Here is a 26,907-nt window from a genome sequence, read left to right on the forward strand (position 1 = left end):
TTTAAATAAAATTAAAATGATGCATTTTGTGACTCAACAGTGAGAAGCATTTGAATTATGGAGTTATGTTAATTCAAGCAAAATGGCAGAATTTTTTCTAATGGTTGCTTAAATTGTGTGGCCTTTTCATATTGTGCATAGTAAGTGCTGCTCACAACAGTTTAAAAGTGTTATTTATTACCACAGAATTAGGACAGAGTAAAAAGTATTGAAACTTGCAGTTCAAATTGAGACAGTGTTCTTAAGATAGAAATCTAATGAGACCCTCAGCTTGTGGCTCTGTTTTCTTCCATGTCAGTATACTTCTCATCATGCCAAGATCTCACCAAGCCTGTTTAAAACTGTAGGATCCTATTCCCAAATAAACCCGAGTTAAAAAAAAAAAAACCAAAACAAAACAAAAAAAAACAAGCTATACACTTGATATTGCATGTTGCAATAGTAAGAGCAACATACATGCATAAGTAAGAGCATTTCTCTTGAGTGGTTTAGAGCAGAACTGATATCACCACTCTCTTTCTTCCCTGAAAACCATTCCTTCTTCATTATTAAACAAATATGACTAAAGGTAAGACAGCACACAGGCTTTTAAATTACAACTGGAAGAAAAGAAACCATACTAATGTCTGCTGGCCAGAATTAAACTATATGCTATTTTTTAAACAATAAAGCTAGAAAAAGAATTTGAACGGAATTTTTAATGGACCGAGCATTTGTTCACATCTTCACATGCATTTTTTTCTTCCACAATTTGTAGTAACCTAAAATAATCCTCAATTCACTAAGAAAACAATTTTTAGGAAGTTTGTAAAAATTACACAGCAATAGGAGTTAATATCCAGAAGTGCACTGGATAATGCAATTGCTGTTTGTTGTGAGAAACCAATATTATAAGATGCTAGAAATATTTCAAGAAAGTGTATTACACAATAATTAATAATTAAAAAGTTGGTAAAAGATAGCACTAGAAGTAGACAACCACCACATAACCAAAATCTGTCCTTTGAACAACATTTTTTCTCTATTTTTCTATTAGTTTTCTATGTCTCTATTTTTTTTCTATTAATTCTTCCCCTGTTTCTAGTCATGCAAGAGACCATAGTTCAGACACTCATACTTCACAAAGCATTCTTGTTCAAGGAATTCAGAATGTGATCCTGAAGAGAAGTTTCATTATTTTAAACACAATTCAGAAAAATATTTCTGATTTACTTAAGATGATTATGGAAATATTTATACTAGACTTATTTTTTTTTTTACATTAAAATATTTTCTAGTGGGGTTTGGCTATATTGCATAGGCTTTTTATATACCAGATAGTCATATATATTTTAAATATTTGTTTTTTAGTATAAACAGGTGGTTAGCAAAATGAAAGGGAGTTTGCCAGCATTTTATTGAACTTCTGCACGAATTTACATCTCCAGATGTAAAAGGATATAACTTTATATATTAGTACCTATTTTCCTTCTTTAAAGAATGGTTCCAGGAACCATAATTACAGTTGGTACATAATTTATAGGAAAGACTAATCCCTTCAAAGTCAATGCAATTTTAGTGATACTTTAGATAATCAAGGCTACAGATAGAAGCGAAACCAGCAATATATCAGATTTTATGGGGAGAGTATCTTGCATACCCAGTTGCTGTAGAAAAGAACCTGAAGCTATGGAAGGGACCTTTCCTGGAGGTAGCCTTGGATTCGGTCATGACTCCTAGGGATTACCGATATTGACAGTAGCATTGACTCAGGGGGCACTGCAGGCTGTTGTTGACAGCAGATCTAGTTGCATTTCCAAAGACATCTTTTAAAAAACATTTTCTTGATATCAGACTCAGAAACTGGTCATCCATTCCTCTTGAGGTAAATTAATCTGGATATGCAATTGAGTTTCTTTTTTATTTTATAGAGTGGGAGGTTCACAAACAACTCTTAAACTTTTCACTAACTTATCTGTCAAAGCCAAAGAAGCAAAATTTGCAGGAAAACTACTGATTTGGTGGTCTAGCAAAAAAAGCTAGTCCTTCCCTATAACTCTAGTTTATTTACACTGAAGCAATGTTGGGTGTGCTATGGCTACTATACATATGATACAGAAATAAAATGAGATAAAAGATATATTTCAGTATTTTGTTCCTTCAGATCATATTCTAAGACATGTTAAGGTATTATTAGAATAACAGAGTCCAGCAGAGCTGTTTTTGTGGGAAAATAAAAGCCAGATTTAATTAAGTTTATAAACTCATAAAGACTTTTTCAATTAATACATTCAAATAAACTTTCAAAATATCAATGCAAAATACATTGACATATGAAATAAAAATTCTCCACATTGCTTATTAGCAAATTTATATTGCTTCCAAGTGTTTTTTTCTTTTCAGGAAGACTTCAGCGACCAGTGTCAGTAATACAATACTTGCTATTGCCTCCTCACATCACAAAGCTTCCAAGATTTTCTTTTCTTATCAGTATGTGAGATGAGAATTGGCACAGTATATTATAGCCCTCTTAATATAACCTGACACTGGCAATTTTAATGGTAGTCATAGTTTGGCACAAAAATCTGACAAAGAGTTCCTGGTTGTCACTGAAGTCCTTTTAGATTTAAGCAAAGCTGTAATGGCAATGGAGAAAGGATGAAGCCAACATCTTCTTGGGTGACAGTGTCAATGTGGCAGCACCAGCTGTTACTAATCACTCCTCACCATGACAGGAACAGCATGGCAGGCTGTGTTAGGGTGTTTGTTTACTGAGAACTTCAGAAAGCATGGAAGTGTATTATGTTTATATAATTATTATTTATAACTATTGCTAGTGATAGGAGAAATGGTTGAAAGTGCTGTTTTGTAGCGCTTCTTGAATTACTTGCAAAGTAAAATGATGTGTTTGAAAGTGCTTATTTAGTCTTGAGTTGACTAATTATTAACTACATTCTTTTCTTCTCTTGTCAGTGAGGGCCTATTAACCCAAATCTGCTTATTGTGAGAGATCACTCAGCTGTACACTATTTTAACATGCTTTTGTATGACATTAATTCATGCTGTGTGCACGCAAGGATCCCCTCTCACTGCTCTCCTCGGTAATCAGATATCTCTCCAAAAATACTAGTCTCTTTATACACTTGTGGTGCTAGGTGGAGAGAAAGAAAGAAATTTAAAGCTAACTTCTATTTTCCCTTCACTGACAAAGTGCATTTGACCTCAAAATGGGGCACCCGTCAGAGATCCTCACACAACCAGGAACCCCATAAATTTTAGCGCTATTTCTTAGTTATAAATAATAACAATATTCTTGATGGGTGTCAGCTAATGAGTGTCGGTGCAAATGGCGATTTCAGCAGAGGGGTGCCAGCAGAGGCCTTACTGACTGGAGTACTGCACGGTGCTGTACTTTGTCATTCGTCTCCGGGAGGTGCCTGGAGATGCCGTGACCATTCCCTGGCCAAGATGGCATTCAGCACTGAGCATCTGGCCCGTGCTGCTCAGGCCCCCCAGATTTGCTCCTCCCAGGCTTGTTCCTCCCAGGCTGCTCATCCCAGATCCTGACACTACTCTCTCTGTGACCACCACGTTGTGGGCATTGGATAACTCTGAGGGAATATTTATTAGGCTGCCCGGCATGCCGGAGGCAGGCCTGAACACCCTTTCTGTCACTACCACATTTGACCCATCTACCAAATCAGGAATGCTCAGAGATGCTGGGAGTCGGGAGTTAGGCGCGATTACTCTTTCCGTGACAATAACGTTGGAGCCCTCTGTGAGATCGGGAATATCTAGCATGCCGCGCAAATCAGAGGCAGACGCAGGCCCAACAACCCTCTCTGTCACAACGACGTTGGATGCACGCAGAGGGTCAACGCAAAGAGAGGGCGAGCTGGAGGTGTAGGTCTCGGTCACCGTCATGTTGCCATGGAGCAAGGGATCCGGCATTGGCCTTGGGGTCTGTATGGTTGCCCCAGATGTGTAGGTGTTTTCAGTAACAACCGTTGTAGTGCCAGCGGGGGGAGGCATAGGTGCACTTCCATTGACAATGATGGTGGTGCCCGGTGGTGGGAGGTTTAGATCACTCTCAGGGCTGGGGAAGGGAATGTTGACACCTGGCCAGGGTGGGTTGACATCAGGGAAAGGTTCGATCTCTTTGCCCAGACAGATCTCTGCTAGGGTCTTAAATTTTGGTCCTAATGTATCCAAGTATGTTTCATCTGTATCTTCTCCAATAAAGCTGCAGCAACCCACGGAGCCAACGGGAGTACCGACTCCTTCATGATCATAAATTAATAGGCAGTCATTTGCCGGCCGACCTTCATCTTCATCTGCATACACAAATGCTTTCTGTAGTTTGCAAAACAAAAAAATGAAAAAAAAGAGAACAGAATTACAGAGTGAATTTTGTCAGGTTTTTAACCATGAATACTCAAACCACAGTAAAGTTTCCCTAATAACAGTAAGGCTCACCTGACTGGAAAAATAGGACATCAACAGGACAGACTATACCATCAACATTTTTTAACCTTGAAATAAGTTTATTTAAATAGTACTGTGTTTTATTCTTGTTTCTGCCAACATGTAGCATTCTTAAATTTGGTCTGTTATAAATATCTATGGGACAAAAGGGACAGGCAAACACATGCCTTCTTTGGGCAGCAGTATCTGAACAAAGTAGTAGGAAGAGGAGTGAAGCAGGGTGGCAAGGGGAGCAATGAAGAGACCAGGAAAGAGGAAATCGGATGGAGGATTCTCCACAGTGATGGAGACTTGGTGAGTCCAGAGGGGAGTCCATTTTGAGCAAGGTGGCAATCGCCAACTTGGAATGATGTTGGGGATCCTGGCATGGTCATTGCAAAGAGATCAGGGAGGAAAGAGGAGAATTTAAAGTGAGTGCAGAGTGGGGTTGGAGGAAGCAGAAAATGATGGAAGGGGAGGCCTGGGAGGCAGAGTCAGAGAGTTTGGGAATTGAGATGGTCCAGGAGGATAGCAGTAGTATGTGGAGGCCTGTGGCTGGCAGAAAATTAATAGTGTTTCAGGCCAAGGCAGGAGATTGCAGTCTGGGAGAAATCCATGCTCAGGATGTCAGGACTGCTCTGTTCTTTCCTCCACTAAATCCTGTTTGGATTTTAAAATATAGCAATCCTTGTACCTTAATTGATATTTTGGTGACAGTGACATGCAGTTATAACATTTATGCCTCACAGTTCATGCATATGAATAAAAATATAGCCCATGAAACCATTAATCATGTAAATTCCATACCATTTTTTAATCCCATATGTAAAGGCTAATTTAGGTGTTGCCAATTGAAAAACTGCATATCAGTGTCACTGGTAGTTCACAAGTCTTTTAGGGAGCAGAAATGGCAATAAAAATAAGGAAGGACTGATGTTTAAAGTTCTTTAAGGATTAAAATGACTTAATCAAACAAACTGTACAGGAAGTAGGAGTGAACAATTCCAAAAAGTTATTAAATATTTATACACTGAGAAAATAAATAAATTTGGTGGGTACTTATGAAGTTGAAATCATTTAATTGCTTCCTACCCCTACCTGCAGTATGTCCATCAATTTTACAAAAAGGCTGTTGAACAATCCACCTACTATGGCAGCAGCTCAAAGACAGTACTACTACCAATGTTGTAACTTTTCCCACCAGTGTAGTCAACCTTGCTCTCACAGCAGTCTTATATCATGAAAATTTCAATTTGAGTAGAATTAATTTGGATTTCCATTATGTAACCTGGGAAGGAGAATCTAACAGAAAGCATGCTCACAGATGTAACGCAAAGAATAACATTTAATTACCTCAGAGAAATAGTTGTCTAGGAAGGCCATGTTCACTCCTCCTTCTCGATACTCTTTTATTGTTCCTCCAATTGACCCTTTTGCTTCCCCTGTTCCAGAAATTCCTCCAGCTGTTCCGTAGCCAGTACCAGTGCCATAGCCAACACCTGTAGTTTCTTCAACACCAGAAGCTACTACTCCTCCTCCTCCATATGTGTTATTATATATGTCTGAAAGCAGAAAAAGTTATCCCTCCTGTGCTCTGTGAAATTTTACACACAATTTGTCAGTTGTTTTTACAAATACTATAATGACACTTCTGAGTTTCTAAAGGTATTTTAGACCAATTTCAGTCACAGGTACATGCACAGGTACCAAATATTGAAAATGCAGTAACAATTATATATGTATTAGCAGACATCTAAGAGCTTGATTTTATTCCTGAAGCTAGGCAGCATGTGTGCATGTGTTTTAGAAAATCAGGGATTTATTTTGTTATTGGCTGGACAGATTATTCTGTTTAGTGCATATATATGCTGTTGTGGGGTTTGTGTTAGAAAATCAGATAGTGTTTATCTATGCAAATACATAAATGCATATTTATGATCATACTGGCATTAAAATTTTTCCCTTGCACACTTAGAAGAAAAAGAGTTTTGTAAATCCGTGAAAAAAAGAGTTTCATAACTACTTTCACATTTTCTAGTAGTGAGATTTTTTTAGAGGGGAACAGCAATGGATCATAATAACCACCATTTTATAATGCATAATGGAAATGGTTTTTAAAATAAGTTATAAAGTAATACTTACAGGATTTTATCTTCTCCATATTTTTTAAATACATGATAACAAGGAAAGAGTTTTCTTACTGATCAGCACGTCTTAAAATAATTGCATACAGTAGTCTTGACTATGGTTACACTGGGAAATATAGGCTAAATTACATATTTTTTCACTTTTATGAAATGAGAAATCTGAGAACATTTTTCTATAATAAATAGTCAGCAGAGAGGTTGTCTTGCAGAGTAACATTTCTTCCTGTCAGAAGCTAGAGAAAATGGATCTGTGCCAGCATCCTTCCTTCCTCTTCTGAAGTAAGGAACGGGGGAGAAGGAGAAAGTGGCATTGCACAGCTGGGCTTATTCTCTATGATCACTGAATTCCTGGAGGAACCTTACTTCAGAAGCATACATTTCTAGGTTAACACACAAATTGTCAGTAATTAACTAGCTACTTGACATGCTTCCTTGTGGGAAGCAGGAAACTGGGAAAAACTGAAGATTTTACCCAAGTTATGAAAGCAAATATCCTTATTCTGGCTAAAGATTGATTTCTGCATGAACTGGTGTCTTGCAAATGCCCTCCATTCAGTAGCTGTGCTGATAAAGAAAAATTGTCTGGGATTTGAAAGCCTTGGCAGATATTTCAAAATAAGTGTAGTTTGCAGAAATTAATCTGTTCAAAAGCTCAAGCCCCAGACTTTTTATTCATACTGGAAGTCCTACCAGCATGAATTTGACTATCTGCAGATGTGAGATTGGAAGGGTTGGGTTATGGCTGGGAAACCAAAGGACCTCATGAATCTGAAGGCATGAAGTTCTGAAAGACAGCTTTATGACAGCATAACATAGAAAATTTAAGGATCTGCTTACCAGAAGGTTCACCAAAATCACCTCCTGCAGCAGTTGTTGGGGCAAGAATGTGTGAGACATCCTGGAAAACAACATTTTGACTCCTTGAATGATTACCTTGAAATTCCCATATGAAAACCAAGACTTTGTGAATTATGTTAAGGACTTACCAGTCTAAACTGTTAGCGATAGTTAGTCATTATCACCATCTCCATTAACAAACAAACCAAAACAAAACAAAGAGACTACAAGATTTTTTTTTTTTCCTTGTCAACATGAACAATGATCAGTGAAGATGTTTTCTTTTCCCCTTTCCTAAACTTGCACTGAAGAAGCTTGCTAGTTGTTATGCTTCATCTGAAGGAACAGTGGCACCAAACTGTTTTGCCAAACTAACTGACCACGGCTTTAAATGCATAAACCCCATCAGTGAATGTTAATTAAGAATCACCTTTCATATCTGCCTGGCAATTGTTGACAATGCCAGACTGGTTTTAGATTACACAGTGTTACTATCACTTTCTATAGAAAAATGCAGCCTTTAAATATGAATTACTTCTGGTTTTAGAAACATAGGGATGTACTGACCCTGTCTTCAGGCTGTGCACCTTCTATTCCCCATGGATGAATTGCCCCTTCTGTACATTCAGGTACAGGTTCAAACCCAGTTCCAACTCCACCTGCAGCGCCAGGTCCACAGCCACAGCAGTCGCTCATTGACATCAGAATTGGAATCACTTAACAGGAAAGGAACAGGAAACAAGGATTTAGGACATCTCTTCCTTACAGGAATAGCTGCTCTCCCCAGAGGGCAGGTGCTCATGAACTTTTGAAAATATGCCTTTAAAATATTTCTAACCAAGCAGCCTGTAAGTCTGGCTTTCAGACTTAGCTGCTTATGGAGATACCTGTATTTGGAATTCAGAATAATTTGTACCTTTAGTTATAGCAGAGCAACACAGGGGTGGGGCTGTTACTCGAAATTTATACTTATACACCTGGGAACAGACTTTGATCTATCTCAGCTGAACCAATATATGTTGCATACATATGAAAATTAAACAAACAGAACCAGTGTTACTATGTATAGCATTCAGTGCTATTCTTTCTGGATATATAAGCATACATTTTTTTCTTCAAGTATTGTAATAGAAAAGAAAGACACATTAGTAATAATAGATATATGAGAATCAGTGGAGAATCCACCTGACTGCAGTGATCATTGGCTAAGGCCCCAGTTGTACATTACATATACATAATGCTTGATTTGAAAAAGCAGTAGGGGCAAACCCCAAGCCCTAGTTTAACCAAATGTTTACGTAGAGTGAGTCAGGTTTCCCAGAGTGCTGTATTATGCTTAGTTGTTTAAAGAACTCAGTGCTTGTAATGGCCAGCATCAAAAACACTGCTTATTTTAGAAAGGTAATGCAATATTAATTCATAGAATCAAAGAATGGCTTGAGTTGGAAGAGCTCTTAAATACCATTTAGTTCCAACCCCTCTGCCATGGGCAGGGACATTTTCCACTTACCAGATTGCTCAAAGACTCATCCAGCCCAGCCTTGAACCAGGATTGGGGCATCCACAACTTCTCTGCGCAACATGTGCCTCTGTCTCATCACTCTCACAGTAAAGAATTTATTGCTAAACCTACTGTCTTTCAGTTTAAATCTATTGTTCCTTGTCCTGTCACTACATTCCCTTGTAAAAAGTCCCTCTCCAGCTCTTTTGCAGGCCCCCTTTAGGCACTGGAAGGCTGCCCTTAGGTTTCCTTTGGAGACTTCTCAGGCTGAACAGTCCCAACTCTCTCAGCCTGCCTTCATAGGAGAGTTGCCCCAGCCCTCTGATTACTTGAACATAAAAGTGAAATGAAAAGGGGAAAGGACTATGCTATGTACAAAGTGCTGCCTCATACAGCACAACTAAGGATGTATTTACTCCAGACTATGAGGGGAGATTCCAACGGCAGAAAGACAGTCTGTCCTGTAAGATAAACCATCTGGGCACTACAAATTGCACAGCCTTTTGAAGCTTTAAAATTTTTTGTTTGTTGATTCCTGCTAAACGAAGATCAAAACCTCAACCAAACCCCCCTCATCAAAAATTCAGGGAAAAAAAATCAGTTTCCTCATGTTTTGTAGTCACTATTTCTGCAATAGGAAATTTTAGATGTTGATTACTTGATGCCCAGGCCATGAAAGAAGATTGATCACATATGATTTTGGTAGTCTGAGAAAGAATTACTTGTATAAATTCTAACTTGAATTTGTGAAGCTCATAATTCTATGTGAATACTAGGACAAATGAATTAATGTCCTGTTTTGAAGCTGTTATCATAAATGGTACTGGTTTTTAATTAGATGTAATGTTTGGAGGGAGTAGCCAAAAATTTCAAAATCTATGACTTATTGTTCTGGTACTGAAATCTGGCTTTGAGTTTAAAGGAATCTTGTTCCTTAGATTCTTTCATACCCAACTTGGAGCTGATACTTGCCCATTTCTTCTAGTAATGTAATGGAAGTACAAGTTGCAAAATGTAAGTGACAGGACAGCTCTGTCTAAGAATTGGATAACAAGTCTTAGAAAGGAAATGCTTAATTTTGAATGAAAAATATATGTATAACATAAAATTTATGGAAATTATTTTTGTTTAAAAGGCAATTTTTTTTCTCTGTCAAATGGCCAATAGAAGCTAATGGATTAACAACCAGCTGAAAAAGTAACCTTATTTTAGAAGAATTTAAAAATGCACTATTTACATTATTTAGAAAAATGATAAAAATTGTTTTCTTAATTTTATACTTACAAACAAATATTAATCCACCGAGGAACATCAGGCCAATGGCAGCACCACTAAGTGTGGTATTTGATTCGAATTGTCTGCCATAATTTTCATTTCCAGCGTAACCGCCATCAGTGGAGGCAGTATATTCTTCGTCACCTCCTTCATAGCCATCAGTATAACCCTGCCAGTCTGTGTGGTCCTCAAAATCTCCTTCTCCAGGTCTACTCTGGCCACCATCACCACCCCCTTCTTGTCCTCCCTCTTCCCAGCTTCCTCCACCAGTGCCACCACCACCTGTAGTGCCGCCACCAGTGCCACCACTAGAGCCACCACCACCACCACCACCGATGATAATTATTCTTGTGGCCCCACTGGTGCAGTAGTTCCGACTGTCACACTGGCAAGCTTGCACAGGAATTATGTGTGGTCGAGCACAGCGCCGGCCTTGGCTATCTCTTACAACGACATAGATCCTATAAAGGTAAAAGTCTATGTTCTGGCCCACTAGTTCTGCAGAGGAATCTTGGAGGGAAAAAAAAAAGAAAGAAAAATGAAGGTATTGACTATAAGTGTTCTACAAATCTATACTACTTGTGTTTTACATTCATAGAACAGAATGAAAAAAATTGTTCCCTTTCTAAGCACCTTAATTACTTATGCATCTACAGTATTTACTCAAAGCTGAAACATAAAATAAACATCTATGCTTGTTTTTTTTCTTGCAAAACCTGACCCAAATCATTCTAGTTATCACTTTTAAACTTGAGAAACACAAAAGGGGAAAATGAAGTCTTTTATTTCCACTGCTGTGTTTCCTGAATTTTATTCGCACAATGGTAAAGATAAAAGTTGAAAGTTTTATGCATTTCCTATTCCTCTCAAGGAACTCATACATGTTTTTCAAAAAGTTTTTCAGTAGGTTTAAAATATTTAAGATTACATATTTGCAACTGTTTAGTACAGGTAGGAGACTCAAAATACTTGCAATTGTGATACGTGCCATTTAATGTAGTCTTCTATGTAAACAGTAAGTTATGCAAATTTTGTCATTTAGTAAAGCATGGGATTTGGTTAATTCATTATTTTCTCATGTCTTATTGAAGGAAACTGGCAAAGCTTCACTGGGCACTGACTAAAACAATTTTCTTTAAAATATAAGTAGGTGTGACTGGTACAATAAATTAAAAAAGTTGTAATCTTAATTTTCCATTTTCATATGCCTCTCATAAAGCTCTGCTAACTATAAACTTTATAGTCTAATAAACAAATTTGAGATTTTTTATATTCTTAGGATTTTTTAGATAACACAGAAATAAAAAAGTGTCAAATTACTTATTTTGATTTACTTCATTATGTTTAGACCCATAAAGGCTCTTGTCATAGTTATCCTCAAAGTACAATTTTGCTAAAAAAATTTCAGTTTCCTTTAAAATATAACACATGTAATAATTCTGATTTAAATATTCTAATATATATATATATGTGTACACATGCATATATTCAAATTTGGAGTAACTTCTTAGATTCATATTTAACTGAGATTTTAATAGATTCTAGTAAGTGTTTTGTTTGTTAATAAAGTAACATCTGAATCAGTTATTTTAGGTAAGAGCTTATTAATATCATTTATTCTGTTATAAAATGTAGGTTAATTTACCATTTATTCGTCTGATAATCCATGTAGTCTGAGGTTCACCATGTATGCTGAATGTGAAGGGGGTAGCATAGAGGTCACCATCCCTATGCTTTGCTGAGATAATCACTGATGGGGAATTCATGCATACTTTCCTCATTTCAGTATTAATAGTTGGGCAATTGGCATTGATGCCATCTATTGAAAGCACAACGGTGCCAGTAGCAGTATATCGTGGAGACCCTGTAAAAAGAAGGTATTTGTGGTCAGGAGGGAATAGTGATACTAGAAACAATGTAGTTAGGGTTGGAAAACTCGAAACAGCAGAAAACATTTAGAGAAACTGGAACACAAAGAGTTTATTTCAGAAAACTTAATCTCTTTTCTTACCTCTGGTGATAGCCAGAACCTCTGCTTGGTACTGCCCATTGACTACGTAGATGGAATCCCGGTTAATAACTTTGTTCAGTGTGATTTCACCAGTGTTTTGATTGATTCTGAACCAGGCAGCTGGATCACGTCCTATACTATATCTGCGTTCGGTGAAGTAAAAATACTCAGCGTTATGTGATGAATATATGTATTACATATTTATTTTGCGGATAAAATTTGGCACTCTGGAGCATTTTTCCTTCGGCTATGCTAGGTCCTATTGGATTTCACCCAGTTCAAGCAAAATCCATGTAGACTCCAAAAGATGTAGACCAGAAAAGTAATTAGGAATAAAGCAAAAGCATTTTACTTTGAAACTGTCATCATAGTCTAAAAGTAAAACTTTTCTGGATCCTGTAAACCTTTACTAGAACCCTTGTTGATATCAATGGTTAAATCCACAGCTCTTCCTAAAACATTCTACAGTTATATTTGCTGCCACATTTCTGTGTTTTAGGATTTTTTTTTCAAATATTTGTTAATAGGCTGTATTTATTTCTACATGCACTGAAAAGCAAATTATAGTCTCAGTTATTATTGTTAATTTCAAGAGAAACAAATGTAAATTTTTTTTATTATGAATGAGCTAGTAGGGACCTCTTCTATTCTGATTGGATAATATTGAATTTTATTGGGATTTTCTGCCTGCTTTTCTTGTGATGCTAACAAATTCCCTCCTTGTAGCAAATATTTCAAGAAAAAACATTCTTAGGCTAAGTAAAAAAAACAAACCCTATTCTAGTCTATTTAAGTTACAGCCTGTTAGAAAAGTGATATTTTCTTTGTCTTGTGCATAAGGCTAAGGAAAGTAGTCAGGAAAGAAAAGCAATTATAGCACAAAAATGGGCTATATACTATTCTATAATAATATGTAATATAATACTATATAATATATAATATTTTATGATACTATATAGTACTATTCCATTACCATTTTTCTATTGCTAATCATTAGTCATTGTTTTTTAAAAAGTCCTTCAAAATACCTATTCCTCATCCCACTGAAATCTCAAAAGAATTATTCCATCCAGGAAGTTAAGCAGAGCAGAGCTTACACAACATTTGAAGCAATAGTTCTAGTGTCCTCATCCATGGCTGTGTATGTTCCTACAACATAATTCACTCTTGCGCCTTCTGCCAGTGAAAACACAACTGAAGATGGATGAAATCTTGGTGGTTCAATCAAATTTTTTACTTCTACTGTGAGGGGTGTCCCAAATATTTGGTACTCATGTGCAACAGAGTGATGGAATGCAGCTACATTCCTGACGCCAATCATCAGTGAGTGAGTTCGCATATGTTCAAAATCCAGTTCCTAAAAGGTAAACCACAGAGAACTAGATAACACATAAAAGCTCCTTTAATATTTAAAAAATATTATTTATTTTAAATGGTTGAGTGACAGTGTTTTTACTGCCTGTTTAATTCTATTAACAATTAATTAAAATTTGAAGTCAAGAGCTGAATCACAATATTTATCCATACCTTAATTACTCTAAGGATTCCTTGATTTGTAGCTCGATCTGTAACAATTTCAAAACAGTTATCTTCATTACCGGATATAAAGAAAAACTCTGCTAACCAGTTGTCTGTAAACTCTTCATCAGCATCCAGAGCTTGTATTCGTAGCAGTTCTGAACTGAGTGAATTTTCTGAAATACTTGCTGAAAACTGAAATGACAGATAAATACCTATTAGCAAACATTTATATATATATGTATATATGTATATATGTGTATATGAACATGTAGGGAAAACAGCTGTGTGCAGAGGTTGTTTTGAAGGATGTACTGAGCACAGTCCATGCCAATTTAACAAAAAAGACATGTGTTCTGGGCAAATTGTGATTATTGTTACAGATTTGAAAAGCTGTATCACCTCCAAGGTTTGCAGAGGCATCTTAAGGATTTGTAGTTTCTATAAGAAATGGTCTTCCAAGGATTGGGTTATTTTGCATAATCTCATATTGCAGGGAGCTGGGCACCTGTATGACAGGATTTCTCTGAATACCAAGGAGTCAGTCCTGACAGTGTCAGGATTTACATCTCTGAATACAAAAATGATCTATGTGTATGTTACCAGAATTGTTGCACAAGCGACAGATTGTATTTTGAGCGCTTTTGAAGGGAACAACCCTTTAAATCCCATGGAGCATGTTAATGTGGACATTCTCTACAGGTTAGTAAGGGCTCTGTTACCCACGGGGCTTTTAAATGGGGTTTTAAATCAGTGCTGCTGCTTTTGTTCCTGCAAACTTACAGAGCTTTGAGCAAGAGTTGGAAAGTTGTCATTAACATCGATAACTTTCACATTACAGCTACAAAGGGATGATATTCCATCTGCAGCCCCGTCCCGGTCTGATGCCTTCACAACCAGAGTGTAGCTACTATGTTGCTGTCACAGAAAGAGAAATGAGTATGTTAGAAGACCATCTGTGCATCTTACAAATAACTCATGCTTCCTACTATGTCGAATTCCTAATGCAGGAATTCAGCTTAGACATTTTATTGTGACACATCAAAACCATACATTTCTCCATTAATATTTGTAAAAACCACAACCTTTCTCTCTCTTGTCTATTTTTCTTGCTCTCATAGCACATATACACAGCATAATTTTAATTAGCTTTGGAAGGGGAAATGTTACCTCTCTGTCAAGATAATTTGCAAGATGGAGTTCTCCTGTGTATTTATTCATAATGAACATGGGTGGACCAGAAGGTTCCTGACTCTCTATTTTGAAGGCAATTTTAGAATTCAAGTGGTTAGGTTCATCTGCATCTGTTGCAATGATTTTCATCACCAGTGTGTCTAAAAATGAATTAAAAAATAATAGTAATTAAAAAAACCCCACAAAACAAATGAAGAAACAAAAAAAAACCAAACCAAAAACCCCCCAGAAAATCTCATGAGTTCCTGCAAACAACTCATCAAGACAATGCTAAAACAATGTATGAAAATTATAGAAGGCTATCTATTCTTTGACATTTACAAAGAAAACCAAAACTTTAGTTTTGTAGTACTGATTCTGACAATGTTAATGACTTCAAATGAATTAAAAATCAAAGTCAGAAAGAATAATGCAGACTTTCACTGAGCTTCTTTAAATCACCATAGGAAATATGCAAATACAGCAAGTACTGAGCTTGTAGAGATTACTATAAGAAATCACAGCTTTAAATGAGGATTTCTAGAAAGGAGAAAATGAGTGTTAGGCACCATTGCCTCAGTGCTATTTGCATGTCTAATGTTGATTGCTGCACTTTTGGTAAAAAGAACCCTTTTAATGGTTTAAGTATGAAATTATTTAGTAATATTCTGCTGCAATTGCAAATAGACAGGCTACAAGTACAAATATTTGAAAGAGAAAAATGGGCAAAAATGTATTTTACATACCCTCCAAGGAAATAAGTGTAATGATATTTTTATTCTAATGAGAAGGAATGCAATTATTTATTTTACATTTCACATCTGAAAGAATTTGCATGATGGTATGGTTAGAAACTGGAACATTCAGCACTCGTGTGTGGGAGGAAAGGGAGAAGGAAGCATTGCTGTCTAATTTATAGCAATTAGCCCAGGCCCAGGCTCAAAAAGAACTTGGAGAAGTATCTGCTGCTCTCTCCTCTGCAGTGGCCCTGACCATTTTATGGCATTGCCTAAGAAAAGCAGAAAGAGCATCCCAGGTTTATATTAACTGTATTCTGTGAGCTTCACTAGCAGTACAGTAAAAGGCATAGCAGAGGTACTCACTGTCCATGCTGCTCTCTTCAACAGATCCCGTAAACACAGTTTGTGCAAATACAGGAGGGTTATCATTTATGTCCAGGACTCTGACTCGAAGTTCAAGAGGTGGTTCCAAATCTATACCAGTCACTGAGTGTTTAGCAAAGCAACGTATCTAAATAAAGAGATTTACTCATTTTAAAACCAAAAGTTAAGTAAGCAAAGTAGCAATCTGAAATAAATGAATTTGTTGTCTGCCCCACCCTGGATCCATCATTATAAAGGTCAAGAAAAAGGGGAATACTTACAACAAATACTGGTGTTATTTCCCTATCCACTATTGATGTTATATTAATTTCTCCTGTTCTTGGGTTAACAACAAATATTCCATAGGGTGCACGGTCAATTCCAACTCCAGAGATGCTGTATGTGATTGGATTGTCTTCTTCACAATCAGATCGGATCTACAATAACAGATAATAATAATTTATGCCAGTTTACAGAGGACACCTACAGGGTTTTTTCTCCTATTCTTAGTTCCTGTACAAACATCTGTATAACTTCAATTTCTCAACCACTTAGGAAACCAGAGAGGTATTTATCTAAAATAATTTAGGTTCAAATAATTGAGAGAATCAATGGAAGGCTCGTCTACAAAATGTCAACCTAGACATCCATCTCCCCTTAAGGGTTGGATAGGCCTTCTATTTCTCTTAAATCTGTCAGGGAAGTGGAGAGAGAAACCTCCAAGGGTATCACACTGTGCCTGGAACTCAGTAAGGGTATGGTCACAGTGAAAGAACAGGAAGGTATTTCTTTTTCTCTGTTTCCCACAGGCCATGTACCATCTTTGAATTTCTGCTCAGGGGTTTCTCAGGATGAGAAAGAGAGAAAAAAAATGTCACTGGTTGGAGCTGCCTGGAAAGTAGACTGTCACCCTGATTTTTTAAGATTTTCTAAAGCCTTCTTAGTTTACATTCTTGTAGCAAACTTTCTCACACACTTTCTGTAAATAACTTACTGTTTTTGCATTCCTTCATAAAAGCAGAGAAATTTGATGGACTGGTAGTTTGTCCAGTGTCGTTGGAGAGGTGGCACTGTCACCCTCCAATCCACTGTCACCTTTGGAAAGCTATAAATGCTGGAGTCAGAAAAATAAACTTGCTTTTTTTACCTTCACAACAGCAGCAGCATGCATTGTGTTTTCTCGTGTCCTGTAGTGACAGTAGACTCATAGCAATGTTCTAAGAAGGCTCTGGTTACTCCTCAGCAGCCACATGGATTCACCTTAGGAGACTGTCTCAGCAGAGCTGGGAATGTTGCATCATCTTTGTTTTATTCTACATTCCTTTCTTTTAGTACGCTAAGCATATGGATTTTTAAATGTCTCTGCTTTTATCAGCCTGTCTTTGGCAAAACTTCCTTGTCAGTGAATATTGTGTTTTTCTTTCTACTTACTCTGGCAATTGGATTCCTCTTGGAATTATCTTCTCCTTCTCTACAAGCTGCAGCAAATTTGATCCATTCACGTTTTTGTCTTCTAAAGGTTTTCCATCTTGCCATTCCATTTTCATCCCATTCTTTTACCTTTGACAGAGAGTTCCAGTATCATGTGACCTCAGTCCATTTTAAATAAATACAGACAATTATAATGTCCAACAATAAGAAGAAAAGAGATTTTTGTAGACTATGTGCTTTTTTACATGTCTGTGAGCCCCAAACTCTGTGACTGTACATGTTTATTTTAAAATTACTCATTTGTATGAGATATTCATTTAGATTTAGGTGAATTTCTCTTGAGAGGGTTAGCAGGTTATTACCTGCAGCTGGTTAATATTTAAATATATTTTCAATCTTCAGGTTCAGAAGTGTCTTAGTTGAGTATTTTCCACATGATTTTTTCATTTGTTACATTTTGTTTAATCTGAAAAACAGGTTCTAAATAAATATATATTACCTTTACATGAAATCCTGTGCTGAAATCCAAGAGTACCTGCAAAAACAATAAAAAATTGGCATGTAAAAATGCAAGGCAAAATGCAGCAAGCAAAACCCAGCTGCAAGACATTGCTATACTGCAGGCCTATTGCAATAGCTTATCTAGCTGCAAGATTTCCACAAATGAGTTTGTGAAATTCAATTTTTTCTATATCCAGCATGGAAATTGCTTGACAGTTAAAACCTTCAAAATAATTCTGTCTTTCAAGACAGAACTTTGAGCTTGAATGGATATGCCAGAGCAATTTTCAAACTATACCTTCATCAAAATAAAGCTTCCACACAGATATTTAATACCTCAGCTGAAGAGAGAAGTCTTTGCACGAGTTTTTACCAAACACTCTAGGAAACCAGAGAGGTATTTATCCTAAATAATTTATTCTTTTTTTCATTACTTTTTTCCAGTTTAGAAAGTTGACAATACTGCTGGAGTACTTAATTATGTAACTTAACAAAAAAGAATGAAAATGGTTTTTTTTGGAACTTCTCAGTGAGATTGAAGAGATTCAATGTAAGATGGAAACCCACCTGCAGTTTTCAGGCAAATTTCCCTGGAGTGCAGTTAATTTTGATTTGAGACTCAACTCTGCAACTAATCTTGAGTAACTAAAGGTAGCAGGATCAGATGCAGTATGTGATTACTTTAAAACTAAAATTTAAATGAGAGGAGCCTCAATTTCTTGATTAGCACAATTTAAAAGAAGGAACCATTTAATTAACTATATTCCTAAATAGGGTGTGAAAATGAAGTTCACTTTCTTCAGAGCATCTCTTTCAGGTTTAGGATCTGCTTTTGCTCTATTCAGACAATAAAGTGTGAAGAATGTGGGATGTTCAGGGCTGGATTCTTTTTTCATTCATCATTGGAAGATACAAAATATCCAGATGACTCAAAAATTATTGCAGTGTTTCTCTTTTCTCAACAAATGTTAACAGCTGCAGTTATGAGTATTTCACTTCCTTATAATTTCCCGTAGCTTTTTGGTTTGGTTTGGTTTGTTTTCTTTGTTTTTTGTCTGATATGTTATATCTGTGGGGTTTTATGTCAGCTATACTTGGATAAAATCTGGCATCTTTTATCCTTACATCATGGGACTTTACTCACTTCAAATTTATTGCATTGTACTGGCAAGACTGGGACAGGGACACAATTTTTTTTCCACTTACTTCATGTTAAGACAACTTCTTATATGCAACGGATTAATGAACATCAGCTTCACCCTCCTTCCTCTCTCCCTCTTTCTCTGCCCCATTTGCATTTATGCTGCAAGAATTCACCATCTGCCATTTACAAAACAGTGTTTCCAATTATCTGGTTTTACCCAAAATGTTCCTTGAGACCCTGGCCTATAATGGATGCCTTAATCTGCTTCTCAATGGAGGAGTTTAGACTGGATCTGCCCATTTGATGTGCATATGTAGCTTGAAATTTTTTGACTAGTCACAGAGTAATGATTTTTTCCTTCTTTGAGCCAGCTATTGACATAAATGGCTAAGAAAAGTACTCTGCAGGAGAATCACTACAATATGTTCATGTTGTGCTAAAAGTACCAATACATCTTTTACCTTATGTTGAGTTTATGACTGTTTAAATCTTCAGCTTCAGAATAGGGTTCAAATTCATGTGCAGCCGTTCTGTTCCTCATCTCAGAGAAGGGACAATATCAGACTCCCTGTGAATGGCAGGGTTTGTTTGCCCCAGTGGGAGCTCAGTCCTGTTGTTTTATAATCCCCCTTGGAAACCAGGGAACGTGGAAGAGTCAAAGGGGCAGACTACACCCTCACAAGAGAGCCTGAGTGATGAGGTCCACCAGAAATAACACTAATTGAATGTCTCTTATCAGTCTATCCCACCTCATTTGGTGAGCACAATGAAATCCTCTCCACCCTTATGCTGAAATCCCTTCTGGCATGCAAACAATTGTCTTGACCCGGCAAAGTATGGGTATGCACCTCTCAGTGTTAGTGAATCTTGTCTGCTGTCTGCATCATGTGGCCTATCCTGTTACTTAACAGTGAGACTAATACCTCATACCCAGCCACATCACTCTCATATTCTGAAAAACTATTGTGAGTCTTTCTGAAATAAGAATTATACCTGTAAAGAATTCTAATACTTAAGGACATGAACATTCATAAATTTCTTGATTCCAGCCTGTAGGGAGTTCTGTTTCCAAGCAGTGAAAAATAAATATTTCTTACTGGAGTCTTATCCTTTGTTTTTGAGCAGCAGTAATGGGAACAACAGGAATTTGTCTGTTGGTGATGTTGGGATTGTAAATTTAGGCCCTGTATTTTCACATTTATACAGTGATAGTGAAGGAAAACCCCATTTTGCTACTTGTTGGTAATGGAAGATCTTGAATTCATAGTCCTTAGTACAGTTCATGTTATTATTTGAAAAGGCTGATCTGATGAACTTAGTGGTTGTGTTTGGTATGTCTCTGTTATAGCTGTAGTATAGGAAGGAGGGCAGGCCGACATCAGACAAAAATGTCTAGTTCATCAGATAAATCTGAACAATTTTTAAATTACATTTATCCTACTTGATTCAGGGATAGAGATTCCTCTACCTCCGCAACTAATGCCTTCTGGTTCTCCACTGTGAACAGCAATTTGAAGTCTTCCCCTAACCCCGTTGTCTATTTCTAATATTTATCTGAGATGAAAACCATTTTTTCTCTGGTGCTATTTCCAGCAGATAAGTTCTGTCTCCTAGCAGCTAACCCCAGCAAATTTCTAGGTAGTTAAAAAAATTCCCTTCTAAACCAATCTCCCAGTACTTTCCAAAGACACGGGGATAAACAATAATTAAAGCAATAGGAGCCACTGGAATGTGTGGGATGCATCCTGAGGACCTTGGGGTAGGCAAGCTGGTCAAAATGATGCCAAGATTTGCTGTCTGTTAGTCTCTGAGAGACTGTGAAAAAAAGGAAGCTGCAGAGAATCTAGATGCTGGTTGCACAAGCTGTTTCTGTTTCGGGTTGGGAGATGTGCAGGCAGGAAACAAGTTTATGGTTTCTGTCATTTGCACAGTGTTCTGTCTGAAAGCTTGTCTTTTATTGTAATGATACCTGGACCCTGTGTCCAAAATGACACCTTAGAGTCACACTGGAGTTATTCTGGATTTATTCTGATGCAACTGGGGACAGAATTAGGCCCATAGGATATCTACTGTTCTTTGCATCCTCAAAGCAATTTACAAACAAGAATTAACTAATCATTAATTGAGTGCCAAGCAATATCATACGTAATTACAGAATCCTCCCTCCTCCACCTACTCAAATCTAAATGACTGAACATGCCTTTAACATCTTCCCAGCATTATTCATATGGGATCTTCTTCTCTCTCTTTGAAGCCAACAGTGGCATTGTTGTTGGCCTGGATGGGAGGAGTGCTGAGAACTCAACACGTATTGTGTTAGTCATCAGGCTGCTGTGGTAGCTCTGGTACTGTCAGCATTTTGGGACTTTTACATCTTTCTTACTCATCCAAAGCCCTGACTAGAATAGGTTTACAATAATGAACCCTTCCCCTTTATTCATTCTGCATCTCTTTAAAAAAATGATACATAAGTGCATATGAAATAATGAGAAGCAGAGTTCAAATATAAGACAAACCCTCATATTTGAAAAATATGCTATTTTATCACTTTTTACATTGAAACATGATTTTCTTTTTCTATACTTCACTTTTTGATATGTCACTTATGAATGTACTTCATGCAATTTAAAGGGAAAGATTTTCTGGATTATTTTTCTGGCATTTTGTTTTCTAATTCAGAGGAAGCTAGGTGTTTCCTGTGTTAGCATAGCAATACTTTGAATTGCATCCAGGATGGATAATCCATTACTCTTTCAACAATTGTGACAGGAATAATTCAGGAATTATGACAATGCTCATGTCAGGCTGAAGAATATACTTTGAAGTTTTATTTATTTTAAAATAAGTTTACTCAAAGAGCTGACAACTTTAGAGAAGTTTCCACTGAGATTGTTTCTGTTCTGCTATTGTATCTTCTATTGTATGGAGATACAATACATTCCCATAGAGTAACTGATCTTAACCATTAGAAAAATGAACAGAAAAGTAATTTCAATATAGGCTGTATGCCACTGTCATTCAAAATCGAGTTTTTCAAATTAGTCATGCTAAGTGCCCTCAATAAATCTCTTCAATAAAACCTGAATTCTGATATGACTTAGAGTGTTCTGGCTGCAAATGCATGTTTGCTTAATGGCCATTTTACTTAGGAATGCAAAACTGCAGGCTTAAGCACCTAATCTTAGGTGATAGTTCCTGGATGTGGAATTGCTTTGGTTTATATTTCTACAACAAAATATTTGGCAGAAGAATTTGCAAGTTCCTGATTCAATTCTAGCAGATGTTTCACATGAATATACAAGAACAGGATGTAGCCCGTGACTACTTTATGTGCAATCAAGTTATGAGGAGGATGTGTAACCATAGCCTTACAACTGGGGGGGAAAAATAAGTCAAGATAACATATGGGAAAATGCATCCAGACAAAAGTACATAAGAGATGTGGTGAATTTAAAATTATTGGCTGTCACATGATAGCTGGCAGGAGAATAGTCATAACTGATCAAACAGGTTATTTCCATAAAACGTGTCTGTGCTAGTATCACAAACAGAACTCCCTTACTCATGAGAATAATGTCTTTGAAGTCACATGAGTAAGGGTTGCAGAATCAGTCCCACCAATGGTGAAATCCACAGAGAAAATTATTTGTTTCAGGACTGGTAAGTTTCTTTTTTTTTTTTTTTGAAAATGCAGTAGTGTACTAAAATATGTATAACTCCATGTTAATTTTATTTAATGCAACTTATTAACAATATACTAACCAGACACACCATTCAGACAGGTGATTTTCATGAAAGATTAGTTAAGCTGAAAGCCAAAATTTTTTCTTAGAATACACTAAAACTGAGTACATAAATGTATAATTAGATCTTGACAGTTTGTCTGCCACCTTTATTTAAAGTGTTGAAAGATGCTATTAAGTCGTACAGGCCATCATGAACATTGCTGGGCAGAAGAATGCATAACAAGAACAAGGGTTTCCTGTGGGTAGTAAAAGTTCAAATATTTGATAGTCATCAAAACACAATGGCATTTTCCAGAATTGCTCTTTTTTTCCTGACCCAGCACCTACCCTCCATCACTCACAATTTTAACAACAATATATTGATAGAATGAAAATTGCTTCAGAGTTGCTGAGAGAAATAAAGCAGTTAAGCATTTGAGTAGAGTGTCTTTTCAGTGGAAAGGTCTTAAACATAAAACAGTCAAGCATTTTGAACTTCAACACACTGGGAGTGTGCATCACCAGGTAACTGAGTAAAATGAATAGTCACTAGTGCTTCATGAAAATCCAGAAGTGTTAGTGTGATGTGCAACACGCCAGTCTCAGACACCTCTCTGCTGCCTTGAACAAGTAGAAACTTATCCGAACCATAACTTGCTTTTTGTCAAGTTTTGCCCTTGTTTGCTTGGCAGCTGCTCTGTGTTAATTAGTTCTACTTTACTGATTGCAGAGCTGTCGCCTAATTAATGGTGAAAATTAATGGATTGTATTTTCTTAATGGTTTTAGGATTTCTTAACCTATAACACAAACTTTTTCTCAGACTACAGCATTTCTAGAGAAGTCAGTAATGAGAAGTTAACAAACATTTACACATACTAATACACTGTGTAAAATGTAAAATTTCATGAAAACCACAGGACATAACTATAGTAGAAATCCTGCTCTTCTCAATCCTCAGGGCCTTAAACCTCTACCGAATTTCAAGAGGTCAGCACAGATGAGTAAAATGAATCCACACAAAAATCAGATTGCAGGAGGAGTAGGGCACCCATAGCCCTTTTAAGTCCCTTCTGGGTAATTTCCATGCCTTGATGAACACATTGAAAACTATGCCACTTGACCATAGCCACAACTTTCCTTTTACAGTGAGAAAAACAAACCCAAAGAGCAACGCTTTCATCATGCATTCACTTGCTCAGCACATGGCGGCTCAGACGCTAGGGCACAACAACACAGGAATCTTTTGCAATGTGAAATAATAGGCCAAGTCTTGATTTTTGCGTAACTGAGATCACTAAATTTTGTAATTTTTGCTCTCTTGAAAATAGCTGTATGATTTTGTCAGCTGTGAAACAATCTTCCTAATTGTTTTAGAAAAAAGAGATTTCAATTTTTTAGAAAAAGATATTTTCTCAACTGATAAAAAGGACATAGAACTAAATTATATACAACCATTAAATTTTTTATAATGATAGCATTTTATTAATAACTGTGACCTTTAAATAGCAGCCACAGAAAACATTTGCCTGAAAAATCATGCAGTCAACATAGAAAGTCACATCTTGAACATCAACAGATCGCCGAAAGTCTAAAAAGAAATATTTGTCAGTATTTAATGAAAAGCTAATTTGATTTTACAGAATGTTCAGGAGTACTGTTTAAAATGAGCAGAGCTTTGATTTTTACGGTAAATTTCACAAGATATTTTTGGGGAATAGTTTACATTGTGGAATGTAATGGTCTGCTGAGGAAGATGAAACTGGCATAGGCACAGCGTTTAAAAATATTGTTTTAAAATCCGACTTACCAACAAAAGGAACAGAAAAGCAGCCGTTCGGTGAGGGAGCCAATCCATGGCATCTGACTTCTCAGAAACAAGTCCAACTGAGTTATGGTTACAAGCCTGTTCCTGTTCCCCTCCCCCCCCAGCTCTGGTGACTATTTAAAAAGACACTCTGTACATGTCCTTATACTCAGCCCTTCAAGGTGTCTCTGCCTCCCTCTGAGGGAAGAACTGAAGATGCTGTATAACAGAGTGTCTTTCCCCACCCCAAAATCCTGGGCTGGTCTCACCTGAAATGCTTGACAACATCATTATTGCTTGCAGGTAAGAGCTAAGAGACACACCTTAATTCTTATTGCACTGAAACCCTTTGTTGGATACAAAAAGGTACGTTTTAAAAACAGAGGCAAGCTTTGCTGAGAAGATACCAGGTGATTTATAAATTACTCACAACATAAGGAATCATTAAAATGGTAACTTATCATTGCTTTGAATGCAACTTCCAGTTTTCTCTTTGCACCCTGTATAATAGAAAAACTAAATGAATATTACGATAAAGAATACATAATTTAAAAAAGTATTCATTTAAATTCGAAGTCCATTTGTTTACTTCCAGGCATAAAGCAGTGAGTTCCATGCACATTGTTCACGGAAGCGAAGCATTCAGAGCAGAATGAGGCTGTCACTAAAGAGGTATCATATTAATTTTGGGGAAAAAATAGTGCTTTATTCATGACGCTGAAAGAATATTTGAAGCAGAGGAGAAAGATTTTCTGCCTTTACCAACTGCAAAGCCTCCTCATGCCATACCTTCCCCTTCCAAAGGGCTGTGCTCTCGCTGACACAGTGGAGAGCGTTAGAGAAACTGGAGAGCTGATCAAAACAGCAGGTAGTGGAGGAGAGAGAGGATGTGCTGCACAGCTCACTTCTGGCCGCGTTTTTGATGGCAGGAGCACAGTTGTGTGGGGGACAAAGAAATCACAGAGGGTTCCCTACTTTGCTCTCTGTTCTGCAGCACAGGTGTTGTTAAGTGCCTCCTTGTGTCTTTGGGACACCTGAAGCACCCCTTAATGGGCAAGGAGAAGTTAGAGTGGCCTTCTGCTCTGTGACTGAAGCTGGGAGGGGGTGCACACTTCATCCCCAAAAGTGCAATACCACCAGTGTGCTGCTGAGCCCTCCATGGTGCTTGGCATCTCCCAGGGCTGGATTGAGCTGGGAAAAGAGTGCTCAGCACCTTTGGGGCTGCTCAGCCCGTGCCAGGGTGAGGTCCCATGCTCCTGCTGGGTAAGCAGCTTTGCAGCACATCGCGTCTCCATGCCACTTGGCATGGGTACTTTGCTGTCTTGCAACTGGCTGGGGCTGCCAAAGCCAGTCGTGCATGTCCCCATTTGTCACTCAGCCCTTGGTACCAAGCTCAACATGCCCATCAGTGAGTCAATGAGGCAGACCAGGACAGGCAATGTTAAATGGATTGTATCTGCATTTTCCCTTTTCTGGGAAATTCTTAACAATCTGAAATTGGCTTCTGGCTTAAGTAAAATTTAATTGTTGTAATATAAAATATGCATATTCTTTTATGAACCCAAGTATCTTATTTCAGAACTTTTGCTTAAGCATATATTAAAAAATATTTTAATCACTTTAAAAACATTTTTACTTTTAGATTTTTCAGTTTTTCCATTTGTATGGATTTTTTTTGTTTGCAGAATTTGAAACATTATTTTTGTATTTTTTTATTACTTCACAGACTGATAGCCAAGAAAGTCTGACAATATGTATTACTCAAAACCTCTCCTGGTAATGCTGAAATTCTATTTTGACCACTGGATAGAAGAAGTTATTTCTTGCAACTACAAAATAGGCATGTTCTTTTACAGACCAAAATATCCCTTGCTGAGTAATTTTTTTTCATTATAACAGAAGATAGTTTGATCTACAAAATCTGATAAAAGGCCTCAAACAACAATAATAGCCCCAGCAGAAGTGAAAACAAAATTAGCAGCTTTTACTGTATCTTTCTTTGCCATATCTCATTATGAAGAGTGCACATGGATTTATGAGAAAAGATAAATAAGAACAATTCTTCAATGGTAAAACTTGTCATTAAATTTCAAATAGGATTTCCAAATAAATGCTTAAAAATAAAATTTGCACATTTACAATGTTTAAAAAATAGTTTTGTCTACATGAAAATGACTGAAAAATGTACAGTAGTTTGATGCAGCTTGAAGAAGAAATCCTAACCTGCTGACCACTACCCTTTTGGAACATGGGAGTTAATAAAACAGTACTAGTGGCATCCACCTAACAGTCC

The 26,907-nt window shown here is 37.0% G+C and overlaps 1 protein-coding gene across 2 annotated transcripts; it reads right to left on the reverse strand.

Annotated features, from left to right (window-relative positions):
• Positions 1-491: 491 nt before the first annotated feature.
• On the reverse strand, positions 492-24,732 carry LOC137473908 (desmoglein-4-like). 2 transcript variants are annotated; one of them, XM_068190010.1, is made up of 16 exons: positions 24,618-24,732; positions 17,939-17,974; positions 17,440-17,568; positions 16,290-16,445; positions 16,009-16,156; positions 14,903-15,066; positions 14,516-14,650; positions 13,742-13,927; positions 13,312-13,571; positions 12,215-12,357; positions 11,849-12,067; positions 10,213-10,713; positions 7,995-8,143; positions 7,428-7,488; positions 5,797-6,005; positions 492-4,332 (listed from the first exon to the last, which is right to left on the reverse strand). In XM_068190010.1, exons 1-16 carry the CDS (start codon positions 24,663-24,665, stop codon positions 3,361-3,363), a joined length of 3,516 nt encoding a protein of 1,171 aa, XP_068046111.1. In that variant the 5' UTR covers positions 24,666-24,732; the 3' UTR covers positions 492-3,360. The 2 variants fall into 2 exon arrangements, with proteins under 2 accessions (XP_068046111.1, XP_068046098.1); XM_068189997.1 differs by lacking the exon at positions 24,618-24,732 and having other exon boundaries at positions 17,939-18,088.
• Positions 24,733-26,907: the final 2,175 nt, after the last annotated feature.

Source organism: Anomalospiza imberbis, chromosome 1 (assembly GCF_031753505.1).
Source record: "Anomalospiza imberbis isolate Cuckoo-Finch-1a 21T00152 chromosome 1, ASM3175350v1, whole genome shotgun sequence".
NCBI lineage: Eukaryota > Metazoa > Chordata > Aves > Passeriformes > Viduidae > Anomalospiza > Anomalospiza imberbis.

Bases quoted from the DNA above. Each gene is read 5' to 3' on its own strand.
- LOC137473908 (XM_068189997.1), bottom strand. From the start codon at position 18,049: ATGTCTTGCAGCTGGGTTTTGCTTGCTGCATTTTGCCTTGCATTTTTA. The intron at 15,067-16,008 runs GTGAGTACCTCT...ATTCATTTTTAG, and splicing joins TGAAGAGAGCAGCATGGACA to ACACACTGGTGATGAAAATC. The intron at 6,006-7,427 runs GTAAGCAGATCC...TTCTGCTTTCAG, and splicing joins TGATTTTGGTGAACCTTCTG to ACATATATAATAACACATAT.